Source organism: Archocentrus centrarchus, chromosome 17 (assembly GCF_007364275.1).
Source record: "Archocentrus centrarchus isolate MPI-CPG fArcCen1 chromosome 17, fArcCen1, whole genome shotgun sequence".
In the NCBI taxonomy this organism is placed as follows: domain Eukaryota; kingdom Metazoa; phylum Chordata; class Actinopteri; order Cichliformes; family Cichlidae; genus Archocentrus; species Archocentrus centrarchus.
In genome coordinates, this window is record NC_044362.1 from 13,115,834 (window position 1) to 13,131,168 (window position 15,335).

General features: G+C 41.6%; 1 protein-coding gene across 1 annotated transcript; it reads left to right on the plus strand.

Moving 5' to 3' along the window:
- The first annotated feature begins 969 nt into the window (after nucleotides 1–969).
- Nucleotides 970–15,311, plus strand: LOC115795646 (segment polarity protein dishevelled homolog DVL-3). The gene is made up of 15 exons (XM_030751641.1): nucleotides 970–1,130; nucleotides 2,584–2,653; nucleotides 4,763–4,878; nucleotides 5,443–5,555; nucleotides 5,811–5,946; nucleotides 7,875–7,965; nucleotides 8,077–8,146; nucleotides 8,337–8,476; nucleotides 9,220–9,296; nucleotides 9,383–9,450; nucleotides 9,941–10,090; nucleotides 11,218–11,349; nucleotides 11,774–11,941; nucleotides 12,142–12,345; nucleotides 14,150–15,311. The coding sequence occupies exons 1-15, from the start codon at nucleotides 970–972 to the stop codon at nucleotides 14,506–14,508; spliced, it is 2,055 nt and encodes a 684-aa protein (XP_030607501.1). The 3' UTR covers nucleotides 14,509–15,311.
- Nucleotides 15,312–15,335: the final 24 nt, after the last annotated feature.

Consider the following 15,335-nt stretch of genomic DNA (forward strand, 5'->3'; position numbering starts at 1 on the left):
TTCAAAATTAGACCCAAATTCTAAGAAAATAGAATAATGATTTCCCCTGGTTTCCCCCCACAGTCCAAAAACATGCAGTTACTGGGGTTAAGTTCATTGGTGATTCTAAATAGCCCATAGGTGTGAATGTATGTCTGTGTTAGTCCTGCGACAGACTGGCGATCTGTACAGGGTGTACCCTGCCTCTTGCCCTATGACCGCTGGGATAGGTTCCAGCAGAAGAGAATTCATGGATGGATAAAATAATGACTAACAATTACCTTATTCCTTCCTATCCAGCTAAAAGTTTTAGTTTTGAAATAGAAACTTTATAATAATATATACTGAGGTTGTCTGTACGTACAGCATCTAATAAACGTGGGTGGCCTGTGTGATTTCAGGGGCTTAAACCGCTCGAAAGCCGTTTAATGGCCTTGTCAGAGCTATGTGGGAGCAGCTCAAGTCCCCCAGCTGTCCTCGCAAAGCTGTCACTCTCCTCCTCGCCTGCGGATGGCGCCCCTCTGAGACAGGCTTGGACGATTTTATGCAGTTTCGTGTGCAACAAAGTACCGAGCTGAGCAGCTAGTCAGAAGGGAGTAGTGACCCTTCTGAGATTGTTTATTTTTGCACCGTTTTGAAACAGCTTTTTTCACTTATCGCTAAGCTTTTTGTGATATATTGTGCGTTTTAGACAAGCGGAAACTGAAGCAATTAATTACTGGGGCGGTGTTTGGACGCTTTGTGGAGGAGCAAGGTGTTTTTTTTTTTCCTCCCCCAAATAGAAAGGCAGGCATAACGTTAGCAAGCTGGCGTAAAAAGAAGGGGGGGGGGACAGAACCGGGACTACGGAACGAGTTGGTCCACCAGAGAGAGCCGGGGGGACCACGGCAGAGCCGCCGCCAGCGCCACGGGGAGTCGGGGCCCGAGAGGGAGCCTGCCAGGCCCTTGGCTTAATGCACCCAGTCTGCGTTGCCTTAGCCGCAGTCCGGGATGGGGGAGACCAAAATTATCTACCACCTCGACGACCAGGAGACACCATATCTGGTGAAACTGTCGGTGCCGGCGGACAAAGTCACGCTGGCAGACTTCAAAAATGTCCTCAAGAAACCACATTACAAATTCTTCTTCAAATCTATGGACGATGACTTCGGGTAACTGTTAAAGGGCTTATTGTGTTTAACGTGGAATCAGCATAGCAGCCCAAGTCTACTTAACCTTAGTCCAGTTAGATTAACGGGAACTTATTTGTTACCTCACGGAGCTGGCTTGTCATCACTTTTAAGGTTACCTGGCTTTCAGTCATCTGCTAGCCGTCTGCTTTGCCGTTCCTTTGTTAGCGGTTAGCGTCCAGGTCGCGTACGTTAGCAGGTCTGTTCAACGTCCCGACCCCGTTTGTTTACATTGCTCGTATGCTTAGCTTATGTTGTACTGTCTTACCAAGTTTGGTCATTTTCAGTTTCATGAACACTAAGAGAATGCATCTAATGGTGTTTCAACTTACGTAAGACAAAATGAAATAAGGGGCAATTCACAATATTGATACCAACCAGTTACTGACGTTGCTGCTGTCAGTTGCAGCCTAATGTATTAAACGCTTATGCTAGCAGGCTAATGTGTGGATCTAAATGGACACTCGGCGAGAGAGTGAGACCAGAAGGCCTCATTGCTGCTGCTCTTGCTGCTGTTGTTGTCTATTAGCGCAAGGAATGCAAAGTTGGACACAGGAATGCCCTGTTCATCACTCTGGCAGCTTTATGAGCATGTCTCTTTGTGTTAAAACATGGCTCGAAATGTAGACGTTTTATTACACCTTTACACTTTGCCTTCTTCAGAGTTAAATAATAGGGAGAAATTTGATTTATTGTTTTTTTTAAACACTCGAGCCAGGTTGCCAAAGTTTTTCAAGGGTGGGGCAGCAACCAAGATAGGAAAGACGAGTTTTGAAAGGATCCCCAGCTGTTTATGTTGTGCAGATTGGAGGTGCATGCTCTAAATGAGCTATTGAAGCCTTAAAGGCTAGAGTGTTGTTGCTTTAGTAACTTGTTAAACTGGTTTGGAGCCTGAGATATTTACCATAAAAAGCCCCACTGACCATCACTGTTCTCACTAGGAAAGACCTGGCTAATTGTGACATCTTCACTACTCTGAGGCACTTGTTAAATGCGTGCCTTATTTGTCCTCTTCATTGTGTGACAAGGTGTTGTTAAGGTCTGCCTGCCATCTGATCCTTGCAAGCAGGACTAAGTGACTGAAAGGGTTTGCTGGAAATTCACATGGTTACATTTACACATGCTTTTTGTTAATATATATATTTTTAGCAGTCTTTGATACATTAAGGATTACATCTATATGAAATGCCTGAATGAGCCGTCTTTCAACTGGTTTTCTGTACCTGTAGTCTCAGACATTTGGTGCTGATGAACATCGTCATTGGGTCTTAATATGTAAAACTTGTTCTGGTTGGTAGTTGTCAGTGTCTGTCCAGGCTGATGGGATATATTGCCTATCTATACTTCCTCTAAATGCACCCTCATGTTTTATTGCCTCTGGAGTGCTTTGTGTTGGTAATGTTTGACTGAAACAAAGCCTTGTTCTCTTTTACAGGGTGGTAAAGGAAGAAATCTCTGACGACAATGCTAAGCTGCCCTGTTTCAATGGACGTGTGGTGTCATGGGTAGGTCCAAAATACATGCTGTAGTAATTTTTGTTTTTGATCTCTGCTTGTGTGCGATAACTTGTGTGGTTAAGTGGTTGTGGAGACTGTGTGTGCATGCATGTGTAACAATGATTCCCATCTGTTGGGCACTGACCACAATCACGCTCGATCCTTAGGGAGAGGCACTACTCGTCTGTGTGATAATATCACTATCACATAATGATTCTAAGGGCAGCACACATACACTACCTTTCCTAAACATTGTGCTTTTCACAGTTAAATTTCACATTTTTAAGCAAGTCCTCGCACAGACTAGTCACCACATGCAGCACATACATGTACTTGCATGTAATTTCTTATTTAAAGCCTCTAAGCAATAATTCTCCTGTCTCCACAACACTCAAGACATCTGGCGCTCGTGCACAGTCTCCCTTCCTCTCTTCTCGACATTGAAATTGGATTAAGAGCAAGTGAAATCACAGGATAGGAGGAAAATACCCTGTAACAAAGGGCCTCACTGCAGGTCATCTAACAAGAAGATTGAATCTCACAGGGAGGAGAGAATAAAGCTGAGAGAAAGACCGCTCTGTGTTGTGATGTGAAAGGCTAAAGTGCTCAGTTAATTTCGTACAGTGTGGTTTTAATTATTTGTGAATCATCAACACAGCCTTATCGCTCCATTCTGGAGTGTATATTCCAGCATGCTCGTCTTTGTTGTGGTCATTTTCATTAGACTGTGTGGAGGTTTAGTTTGATGTGTTTAAAAGCCAGTTCCTCTTTGTGTGTTTGTGTGAATGTGTTTGCTATCTCTTGGGGGTTGTTGCAATGTTCCACATACAGTCAAATGTTATTTCTGTTACAGCATGTCCATTTGTTTGTCTCCGCTGTTCGTCTGTTGTTTCAGTGATCTGATTGATTGTTCTCTGGGGTCCAGGGGCCCGGCTCGCTGCACATCACTTCATCACAACAGGCCAGCACCCTGAACCTCCTGTGCTGTGGCTCCCTTTAGTGCACACCAAAGTAGACTCAGTGTCAATAGCAAATATAGTGGTAGCAGTAGGTATAATTTCGATACAAAGGCTTCGCAATAAAGAGCTGTTATGCTTGTGATTAAGAGCAGAAAACCTTTATTTTAGTTACCATCTTTCTACATAGTAATAAAGCTGTATTATTATGTCTGTACAGGTGATTTGATATCCACTATGTGATGCCCTATTTCAGCACAACATATTTGCCTTTCCAAATTCTTGACACTCACCTTTTTGCCATATTTTAAATTAAAAAATTCTGACGTCCTGTGACTCTATCTGTCTCAGCTTGATTTATGGAAAGAAAAAAAAAAATACTGATTCCTGTCACCTCAGAAACTGAAGAGATTTTTGAGGTCATCAAGGGTGTGTATTAAATGAAACTGAACCAGATTTCTTTTACACCGGATTCTAAAACATTGAGATAAACAGCTGCTTAATCTGAACTTCTTCAGCCCCACTGGTTGCTATTGATGGCTGCAGTTTTCACTGGTCTCACGTTATCTTTTAAACTTGTTTTTACTTGCAAATACATGCTTCATTTCTGATATGGACAGCATCCAAGATGTCGCAAAACTGCAGCTGAATTTAAAATATTTAGTATCTTGAGCTAATGAGCACTACCCACTACTGTGGTAAATGAGAAGATAAATACACACCAGTAATTTAATTTCTGAAAAAGCAAAGCATTAGTTATGGTCTGCTGGAGCCCATTTTTTCCTACACTTTGGTAACTTAGGCAACACTGTCAGGTACACAAACCACAAGTCTTGGCTTGGGCTCTTTCTTTTTTTCACCTCTCTGAATTCACAGCTGCTTTTGTAGAGCTCTGCTCTTTCAGTAGGGAACTAGTAGAAAGCAGATTAAGTCTGAATTTTAGCAAGACTGTGGTCCCTTTCTGCAGGAGATTTTGATAGGTTAGACCTTTAGGCAGTGACAGTAAAACATTGCACACCATGTATCCTGTGAATATGGTGTAGTATTAACACAGTAGTGGTGTGTTGAAGGTCCGCTGCCCACTTGATGTGCGTCTTTTAGTATTTTCTTTCCTCTGAGAGTTTCTCACCCCCCTGACTGACCTGACTCTGTCTGTTGACAGTTGGTCTCTGGAGACGGCGCCCACACAGACGCAGGCTCGGTGGCAGATAGTTTAGAGCCGACACCACCTTTGGAGAGGACCGGGGGCATCGGAGACTCAAGACCCCCTTCCTACCAGTCAGTGAATTCAGACAAGTCTAGATTTTAGTTTAATATGTGAATGTGAAAGAAAGCTCTTGTGTTTACTGTTTGTCTCTGTGTTTATATGCGTCTTGAATGAGTTCATTTGTGTTACCTAATAAGTGCAATAACAGGAAAGAGTAAATTGAATGAAAAAAAGTGAGACATCTTATGACTGCCTCGAAGGAAAGAAAGTCTACCTTAAGTCTTGCAGTCATTTATTAGTAGGTTGTTATTATCATACTTATCCCCCCAGTTACTAGTTTTTCAATATGTCTAAAAAGAATATGCTATGTCTGCAATTAAAGTGTTAAAAAAGGACATTACATAATGAAGTGAAATGTTCACCACACTGAAAATCCATCAACACACATCTGCAATCTTTTCCACATATTCAGGTACAGATCACTGTCTTAACCACACTGAATGAGGGTAGCTAGCAATTTTGTTCTTATAAGACTCGTTTAATATAAATATTTGTTTTAATGGCTCCTGAATAACCTCAAATGCACTGATCATGGTGTCTTGTAACTGTCTCTCTTTAACACTCTTTCTCTGAAGTGGGAAAGCAGCAAGTGGTCGGGATAGCTTGGACAATGACACAGAGACCGGCTCCATGGTGTCTCAGAGGAGAGAGAGGGAGAGGCCACGACGGAAACACACTAATGATCATGGTCAGAAATGAATTTGCTGCTTGTTCTTGTGTTTCATCACATGTATCAGTGTTGTTTCCATATTTTTCACAACTTATGAATAACAGTTACCTTGTGGATAAAAACTGAGTGTGACGTGATTGCCTTTAGAGATGCAGTATGCTTCAACCACGATGCTATCCATGGTTTTATTTTATTTTTTTCTAGCTTAAGTTTTTATTAATTTTTTTTTTTTTTTAAATCTGACATCCTGATTCTGCTGCTGTCCCGGTGCAGGTGGGAGGCAGAACGGGTACTCATCGCGGGGCATGGGACGCGGGGCCGCCGAGTACGACAGCTGCTCGTCCTTCATGAGCAGCGAGCTGGAGTCCACTTCCTGCTTTGATTCAGATGATGATGATGCGACCAGCAGGTCAGATGTGTTATATAGCTGTTGAGTTTGTTTCCTGCACAAAAATGCATTTGGCTTCAGGAATGCATGTGGAGTTATAGTTGATGGTTTACGACAGAGATTAGTATTGTCTAATTGTGTGGTGGTTTTTGTGGTAACCCCAGGGTTCTACTCCAGCAGAGATTACTGCTGGTCTCAGTCTTTAGGCATCTGACAGGATGTTTTTTTCCTTTGTTCAGCTACAACTGAATGGATAAAAACTCCTTCGTTTTTTTTTTTTTTTTAACCACACAAAGAAGTCAGTTTTCTTTTAATTTTTGCTGATTTGTCAATCAGATTGTAACTTTAGGTTAAAGCTCGTCCTGACTCCTGGCAAACATAATTATCTTTCTGACTTTTAAATGACTTCATTTTAAATAGGTAGTAATATGGTTAGCTTTTGATAAGTACATTTATATGGTATAATTATACAGCAACAGCTATTAACTCCAACTGTGGATTGCAGCATTTTAGCCGTGATAACAAAACTTGAAATGGTCATGATAAAGCAATCTATCTGTTTGTGTTGATGGACACAAATTGCTGTGTCTTTTTGTGAGGCAACTGTGTAAATAATGTATTTCAATTAGATGTATACTTTGTGGCTAGAGTACAGGCACTCATTGGCCATTTTGTTTGGTACATCTCGCTAGTACCTATTTGGACACCTGTTTGCCTTCAGAACCGTTTTAAGCCTTTGTGAAACAGATTCAACAAGGTGCTGGAAACATCCCTCAGAGATTTTGCTCCATATTGACATGATGACATCGTACAGTTGCGGCACATTTGTTGACTGCACATGATGGTCATGAATCTCCCGTTCCCTCACATCCTAAAGTTGCTCTATTGAATTGAGATCTGGTGCCAGTGGAGGCCATTTGATTACAGCGAACTCATTGTCATGTTGAAGAATCCAGTTTGAGATGATTTGAGTTTTGACATGGCGCACTATCCTGTTGTTAGCAGCCATCAGAGGATGGGTACTCTGTGGACTTCCCAGACAAGGCAACTTTTTTCCGATCTTCTGTTGTTCAATTCTAACAAGCCCATGAGAATTGTAGCTTCAGTGTCCTGTTTTTAGCTGACAGGAGTATCACCTGGTGTGGTCTTCTGCTGCCATAGCTTCTCTGCATCAAGGTTCAACATGTGCATTCAGAGATGCTCTTCTGCTACCTTGGTTGTAACAAGTGTTTGTGTTGTTGCCTTCCTATGAGCTTGAAGCAGTCTGGCCATTCTCCTCTGACCTCAGGCATCAACCGCTCACTGGATATTTTCTCTTTTTCAGACCATTCTCTGTAAACCCTAAAGAGGGTTTCGCTAGAAAATGAAGTAGATCATCAGTTTCTGAAATACACAGACTAAGCCCTTCTGGCACTAACAACCATGTCATGTTCAGTCACTTAAATCACCTTTCTCCTCCATTCTTATGGTTGTTTTGAATTTCAGCAGGTCAGTTGGTTGGCTGATTAGATAGCTATTATGTGTCAGTATGGCAAACAAGGAAAAAAGACATTTAAAGGAATTGTTAACCGCTGTATTTTAACCCAAACTGTTATCTTTCTCTAAACCTAACCTAATAGTGGCTAAACCTAACCAAGTGGTTTTCAGTGATTATTAATAACTTATCAATCACCTCTAGAACATGAACTGCTAACCCCAGCAGCCTCTAAATATGGACTTTTTGGTCTTTAGAAATGAAAAATATTAGTACTAAATGTTGGTCCACTGGCACAAATTGGTGCATAAAGATAATGGGTATTTCATTAGAAGTGGAAATCTTGTGTCCATAAACACAAATCAATACATTAGATTGAGTTTTTTTTTTTCAAGAACTGCCATGAAACTGTTTTGTACATTTCAGTATGGTTATTTAAAAAAAACAAAAAAAAAAAAATTTGCCTACTTTTCAGGTTTAGTAGCTCCACTGAGCAAAGCTCTTCTCGTCTAATGAGACGACATCGACGCCGGCGAAGGAAACCTAAGGCCTCCAATATGGACAGGGTGAGATCGTACTCTCAGATGTAAAGAACAATAAATCAACCAAAATTATCTAAAATGATCTTCCACGCTGTGAGCTGCATTTCTCACAATTTTCATCATTATTTTCTTCAGTCTTCGTCATTCAGCAGCATCACGGACTCCACCATGTCACTGAACATTATCACCGTGACTCTCAATATGGGTAAGTGACTTGATCGTGTGAAAACTGATGCACACGTGGGAAATTAGATTAGAACCCATTATTCATCACTCAACTTATGGAGTAAAAAATCTTTTTACACACAAACTGATGTGTTTTGTTTCACGTGGATGGTCATTTGTCCTGTCTTTACTTTGTTTTTGAATATACTTTGTTTCACCCCACCTCACAGAGAAGTACAACTTCTTGGGCATCAGTATTGTGGGTCAGAGTAATGAGAGGGGAGATGGAGGAATCTACATCGGTTCGATCATGAAGGGAGGAGCTGTGGCTGCAGATGGACGCATAGAGCCTGGGGACATGCTGCTGCAGGTGTGTGTTTGTGTATAAGTGGGAGAGTGAGAGACACACAAATTCAAACTGTTTGTGGGTGAATGTCTGGAATTTAGACAAGCATAGTGTGTGGTACACGTAATTGACACCAGCACTTTTAGTAAAATGAATGATCTTGAGGGTTTTATCTTGTATATGTGTCACAGATACATTTGGCAGTAATGTCATTACTTGACATGATTTTTACAAATTTATACCTTCTTATACCCATTCCCTTTTTGCCAGTTTGATTTTAGTCCCATCTTATGATACTGTCAAAATATTTGCCTGGAAAAGTACTCACTTGGGACTGCGTGTTCATGGCATTCTGCAGTAGGACTTGAATGATTGTGGAGCTGTGAAAGTTTTGTACTTCTTTATATCCAAAAAATTGTAGTTCTGGGCCTAACCTTTAATGCCATATTGCTTTATATCTCTATCAACATACTAGATAAAATGACAAAACATTAACATTTTCTTCTTCTTTCTGCTGATGTCATGCCAGCCATCTGCATTTCCTCTCTTACTGCATCCATAAAACTTCCTCTTTGGTCTTCCTCTCGCCTGCCAGTTCCGTCTTCAGCATCCTTCTCTAAATATACCCAGTATCTCTCTTCATATGTCCAAACCAGCTCAGGCTCTTTACCCCTGAACTGTCCAATCTGACATGTTCCTCTAGTTCCTAATGTGGTCCATCCAACTCAGCACCTCATTGTAATATTTTTCTGTTTTTATTGATGTAGGTGAACGATATAAACTTCGAGAACATGAGCAATGATGATGCTGTTCGAGTACTGAGGGACATAGTGCACAAGCCAGGGTAAGTGTCACACATTAATACAGCATCCAGAACACACAAGTGTAAAACAAGACCATTATTAACTGTGTATGTGTGTTTATTACTAGCCCCATTACTCTGACGGTTGCAAAGTGCTGGGACCCAAACCCTCGGAGCTGCTTCGCTCTGCCCAGGAGTGAGTGTGTGTTCTCCAATAAAACGGCAACAAAAATATAAACGCACAAACCCAAAAGGTTACATTAAAATGACCTATCCCTTAACATGCCCACGCACTCCAAAAGGAATGGGACAACATCCCACAGGCCACTCTTGACAATCTGGTGATGTCTATGCACCACAGAAGCGCGAAGCCAATGGTGGACACACTTGGTACTGAGTGCTGTGAACTATGGTTGCTGACCACGCTTGTTCACTTTGTGATAACACATAGACTGTTGCATAAAGATATGAAACACTGGTTGCTATTGGAGCCTGAAATGATACAGAGTATATACACAAATTGTTGTGCTTATATGTTGTTGATTAGTCATGAAATGAAATGGAGAAACTGTTTTGTGCATTTATATTTTTGTTGTGTATATGCAATGGCACATGATTTGGCATATTTTACTTTGGGGATTTTTGTGATCTCAATTCATTTCAGCTGCCTTCCTTCTCTTTAACAGGCGAGCCAATCCGGCCTATTGACCCCGCTGCATGGGTGTCCCACACGGCAGCCATGACCGGGGTGTACCCTCCATATGGAATGAGCCCTTCCATGAGCACAGTCACCTCCACCAGCTCCTCAATCAGCAGCTCGATCCCCGAGACTGAACGTGAGTCACATCACCCCCTGCAGCTGCCTGTTGGAGCTTGTCATCGGTGCACTTTTATCCAAAGCAACTTTTGTCCTACATTAACTCCTAGTCACAGTTTTCTGTTTACTTTCTTTTTGTCACCCCATGGTCTCCATGTACCTTCTTTTAAGTTTGCAGTTTACCTCTTTGTCATTCCTCTTTTTTCCATTTTCTGCTGCCTTTATTATAGCCTACTTGTTGAAGTGCTTGATAGATAAATTTGACCATTTGAGGAAGAAAAAAACTGCGGTTTTGTTATACTTCTTGAACATTCAGCTCTCCCTCCGTCTGACCACCAAACCTCTGTTAGTAAGTGTTCGTGTTGAGTGCGGCCCTTCCCTCTCACTGCATTCCTGTGACTATTATCTGTTCCAGCTTTTGCTGTGTTCAACCTCAGCTTCCATCTGCTCAGCAACTCTTGTCCAAATTGAGCCATAACTCACAACTTTAATCCCTCCTATAGTCATTGAAAGTGCGTTTTTTCTTCATTTCTGAAGAAAAATCTCCTTTTCTCTTAACACTTTATTTAACTTGCCTATTTGCTATATGTTACATGTGTACAATTCACTCAATAGAAAATGTTCATGAAGCAAATATAAGAAAAGAAATGAAGGGCTCATTGAAATGAAGGTAGATGGGAAGGGAAACTGTGACGCTTAATCATGATATCTAGCCTGAGAATGCAGTGAAACTCAGTGAGCTGATATGTAAAATACATTAGTGTTCTAGGGAGGACATTTAATTCACTGTGGTCTGGCTGTTCTGGGGGTTTTGTCAAGTCCAAGTCAGTTGCAGTCCACTTCAAACAAAGCTCCAGTCAAATCCAGTCTTGATTCACAATCAGGACAGAACAGGGTCAAATAACAGCCGAGACCACAGGAAACCAAATATTATTTGAGGCAAATTCCAAAACAGGCCAACATATCTTTTTTTTTTTTTTTTTTTTTTTTTTGGTTCTCCAGAAAACAGTGAGCAGTTGTTCTTTAATTTTGATACTTGATGGATTTGAACCTCTTTGTTCTTAAAACCAAAATGTTTCCATTTCTGACTAAAAGGAGTAACTCTGCCTCCGTGTTAACTTGTGCATTTCCTCTCATCTTTCCTAGGATTTGATGACTTCCACCTCTCGATCTACAGCGACATGGCAGTTGTTGCTAAGGCAATGGCCTGCCCGGAGTCGGGTCTGGAGGTGCGAGACAGGATGTGGCTCAAGATAACCATCGCTAATGCCTTTATTGGTACGTCTGTCAAAGCGGGCTCGGTTGGGCTTTTTATTCTCTCCCCTGTCTATGCACACACAGACACACACACATCTGCTCAGTTCAGTTTGTAGAGTTAGTGCTTCACTGATGCCAAAATGATAGCTAAGTGCTGCTTGGATCAATTAAGAATTTTTTAATTGTGGACAAATCAAATAATCAGTTTTTATTATGACAGCTGAGAAACATTCAGCCCAGTAATCCATGAGCTCAGTTTGCCTTTATTTTTCCAAGGTGCATTACCAGGTTACCAGGTCTCAACTTTGAAAACAAAAAAATCAATTTTAAACCTAAATATAGATTTAAGTAATCACCTTAGGCATTATCAAAATATAAAAAGGCATTAAATATGATCAGTAAAACTGTAGGACTCACAAATTGATTTCTAAAACGTGTGCGTCAGGTTCTGATGTGGTGGACTGGCTCTTCCATCATGTGGAAGGGTTCTCAGATCGTCGCGAAGCTCGTAAATATGCCAGCAACCTGCTGAAGGCTGGGTACATCCGACACACTGTCAACAAGATTACCTTCTCTGAACAGTGCTACTATGTCTTTGGAGACCTCTGTGGCAGTAAGTAGACTTTCAGCTCATTGATCTGGTTAGAGCATGAGCAGTAACAGCAAGTTTCACCAAAGTTTGATGGTAAACATTTATATGTGCTCCATACACCAGCTACAGCTACAGTGTTGAAGAACTATATAGTTTAGGCATCCTGTTTTCTACAAGTGGGATGCGACTTGGACATCTGAGTCTTCTTCTCTTTCCCGCAGACATGACCCACTTGTCTCTCCATGATCATGACGGCTCCAGTGGTGGTGCATCAGATCAGGACACCCTCCCCCCTCTGCCCCATCCTGGGGCAGCTCCCTGGCCCATGGCCCTGCCCTACCAGTTCCCTATTCCACACCCTTATGACATGCCGCAGCCCTTCCATGGTGGACCAGGAGCTGGCAGCGCAGGGAGCCAGCACAGTGGTGAGTTTGAATAAGTGCTCAACACATGAACAGCAGCAAGTTTCAAACCCTTCATATAGAGTTAAGGCCTTTACACACTGAGCACTTTATTAAAAAAATGACATGAAATTCTGAATTTTTCGTATGTGAATTTGTCATGTAATGTATATACACACTGAACGTGTTGCGTTTTTTTTTGCAAATAATTTGTCCTCAAAAAACGCACTGTGAAAAAATTGAAGTCGGCATAAAGTTATGATGATCTGATGTTTCTAAACAAGAAGAAGAAACGATATTCTAGGTTCATCCGATTCTCAAGAGAGACCAGCAGCAGGGGAATTTCATGGTTTAATCCAGTAGTTGAAGTTGTATCATGATCCCTTTTGTACATATTTCAGGATGTCAATAGGGCAGTTTGATCTCTTGTTGGCACAGTTGGGACCACATCCGAAGAGGCAAAGAAATTATTTCATAGAGCCGATTGACCCAGAGCAGCATCTAGCTGTGTCTGAGGAAAATAGCATTTTTTTTTTTTTTACTGCTCCCATATCATTGTATTCCAGTGCACGATTTGAGCTATGAGCGCACTTGCTGCCAAATGCAGTGGTCTGATTGGTCAGAGCTGTTCATTTGCATGCGAAAATCAGAAAAATCTTAACTTGATCTGAAAAATGAAATGCCGCAAATTTGTCCTGTGAAATTATGCGGTCGGTGTGAATGGCCACATTAAGAATACGTGAGTCCAAAAAATATTTTTAACGCACAAAACATTTGCACAAATTTTACGCATCTGGTGTCTAAAAGTTAATGTTTTCAGTTTCTCCACAAAGAAAATCTGAGCAAAATTGATGAAACAACAACCAGAAACAACAGATGTTGGTGATTAAAAGTTCTTGTGGTGAAAAAAATCAAGAAAATTCTGTATGTATGTTGTTGCAAGTACGCAGTTTTCCTAAAATATTTTTAACTATACATCTACAAAGGCACAGAGCTTACAGGAGGGTAACCAGCCCAGTGTATGTTTTAATAAGCTGACTTCAAAGATTTGAAGGACACAGCCTAGCTCTGTGAGGAGTGAAAAAAGGAGTCTTTCCATCAACGCTAAAGCTTCCTTATTCACATGTTGGGGTTTCTGTATTTAATGCGTGTGGAACTAGAAAAGCAGACATTGTGGTTTAAGGTGCAGTTTGCTTACGCACTGGAGATATTTACTAACCAACAACAGCTGGGCCCACTGAGACATCTTAGATGCCCTGTCCTCATTTAACTTAAATGCACTGGTGAGTAGTTAACAAGCTAGCAGAATGTTGAATGTAAAAGACTTAAGTGATGGGGTTTGGACTTGTTTTAGTATTTCTGGTGGAGACTAGCTATTTCCCCATGCTTCAGATGTTTTTACTAAGATAGGGTAACATCCCACACTCTCTTGCTCTCCCTAGTAGACACAAGACTAAACTGATGTGAATACTTTCCTGTGTTTTTGGCTCTGATGACATGCATTGGACAAAAGCATCCTCCACAATAAGTTTCTTTTTAATCATATAAACTGTTTTGTTTAAATTCAACGCTCTCATGAACTTGTCCTAAAATTAAGCAGTCTGTGTGGGCTAATAAAATGAAGACCTGTGACTGCCTTCTGTAATAGCTAAGCTGTTTGGCCTGAATGCGCCGTGGTCGTGTCAGCATTAGTCATGCAGCTCTCCTGAGAGTCTCCTGTAAACTGGGTCAGCGCTGCCTTCATCATGTCATTGGCACTCAATTGGAAAAAGATGGGGTTTTTTTCACATACATCTCACTTGCATTATAATTTTTGTTCTTTTCACAGGAAGCAGCGGTTCTAACTGCAGCAAGAACGAGGGTAGGAAATCTGGGGGCAGTGGCAGCGAATCGGAGATCAGGAGCCACCGAGCGCCAAGTGAGCGCTCAGTGGTTCCCCCTAGTGAACGAAGCATCCGCAGCTCTGTGAGCCAGCGCAGCGCCAACTCCCACGCTATAGCCTATGGGGCTGGTCTTGTCTACGGCCCCCCTGGCCTGCCCCCTCAGCCAGCACATCTGTCTACTGCTGCACCTGGTGCCCCACCCGGCAGAGAACTTGCCTCAGTGCCCCCTGAGCTCACTGCATCACGGCAGTCTCTGCGCATGGCAGTGGGCAATGCTGGAGAATTCTTTGTCGATGTGATGTGACACAGGTTATAGAGACCTAAAGGCAGAAATGGAACCAGCCCTGTTGTGTATGCTGAGAGAAAATGTTCCTCCTCTCTTGTACTTTTTCTTAGTAGTTGTAGTGGCCATACTTTCTTCAGTGAAGAAACCCCACCATTCTCCGCCCTCCCCCTGCTCTAGATGGAACCAAAGCGCCTTTCTCAGTTTCTGCTCCACAGTGGGGAAGAGTTTTTGTGAGGACAAAGAGTAAGAGAAGGGAGGGAGGCACTGGAAACGGTCAGCTGGGGAAGATGACTCAGTGCTTTTCCACATGGTTGTTTTTCATTTGTTCTTCTTTTCACTCTTCCCTCCCCTCCTCTGCGTTCCTTATCTAACGTTCTCTGTCCTCCCCCACCCCTGTCCACGTCCAAACTGGGACTGAAGCCTCTTCCCTCCTGTTCTTTCTTTCCCACTTGCTGACCTCTAACAAGAGAAAAAAGATTGAAAGAAGCTGAAATGAACACTAACTGTTAACCTTATTCAGACTTTTAAAATATTTGCTTGACTTACGAGAGAAAGAAAGAAATGTATGTAGTGCAAGAGAATTACAGTCCTTACTTTAAGAATGCATTTGTTTTATTATATGCGTAGCCGGTCACAACTAGTTTCTTTTCTTAATGCTTAACATGAGCATCCAGTTTAAAGAGCTGTTTTTATACGGCACAACTACATTTTCATCTGCTAACCAGCAAATCTTCAGACTGTCTTGTGATAATGTATAGTGGAAAAAATTTCTTACCATGACTTTCACACTACTCTTTTATCAAGGAAAATGTCTTTTTATTTATAAATATAGTTTTATGACTTAA

Coding starts and splice junctions, on each gene's coding strand:
- LOC115795646 (XM_030751641.1), top strand. CDS start 970: ATGGGGGAGACCAAAATTATCTACCACCTCGACGACCAGGAGACACCA. Junction 5,947..7,874: donor GATGATGATGCGACCAGCAG/GTCAGATGTGTT, acceptor CCTACTTTTCAG/GTTTAGTAGCTCCACTGAGC. Junction 11,350..11,773: donor CATCGCTAATGCCTTTATTG/GTACGTCTGTCA, acceptor CGTGTGCGTCAG/GTTCTGATGTGGTGGACTGG.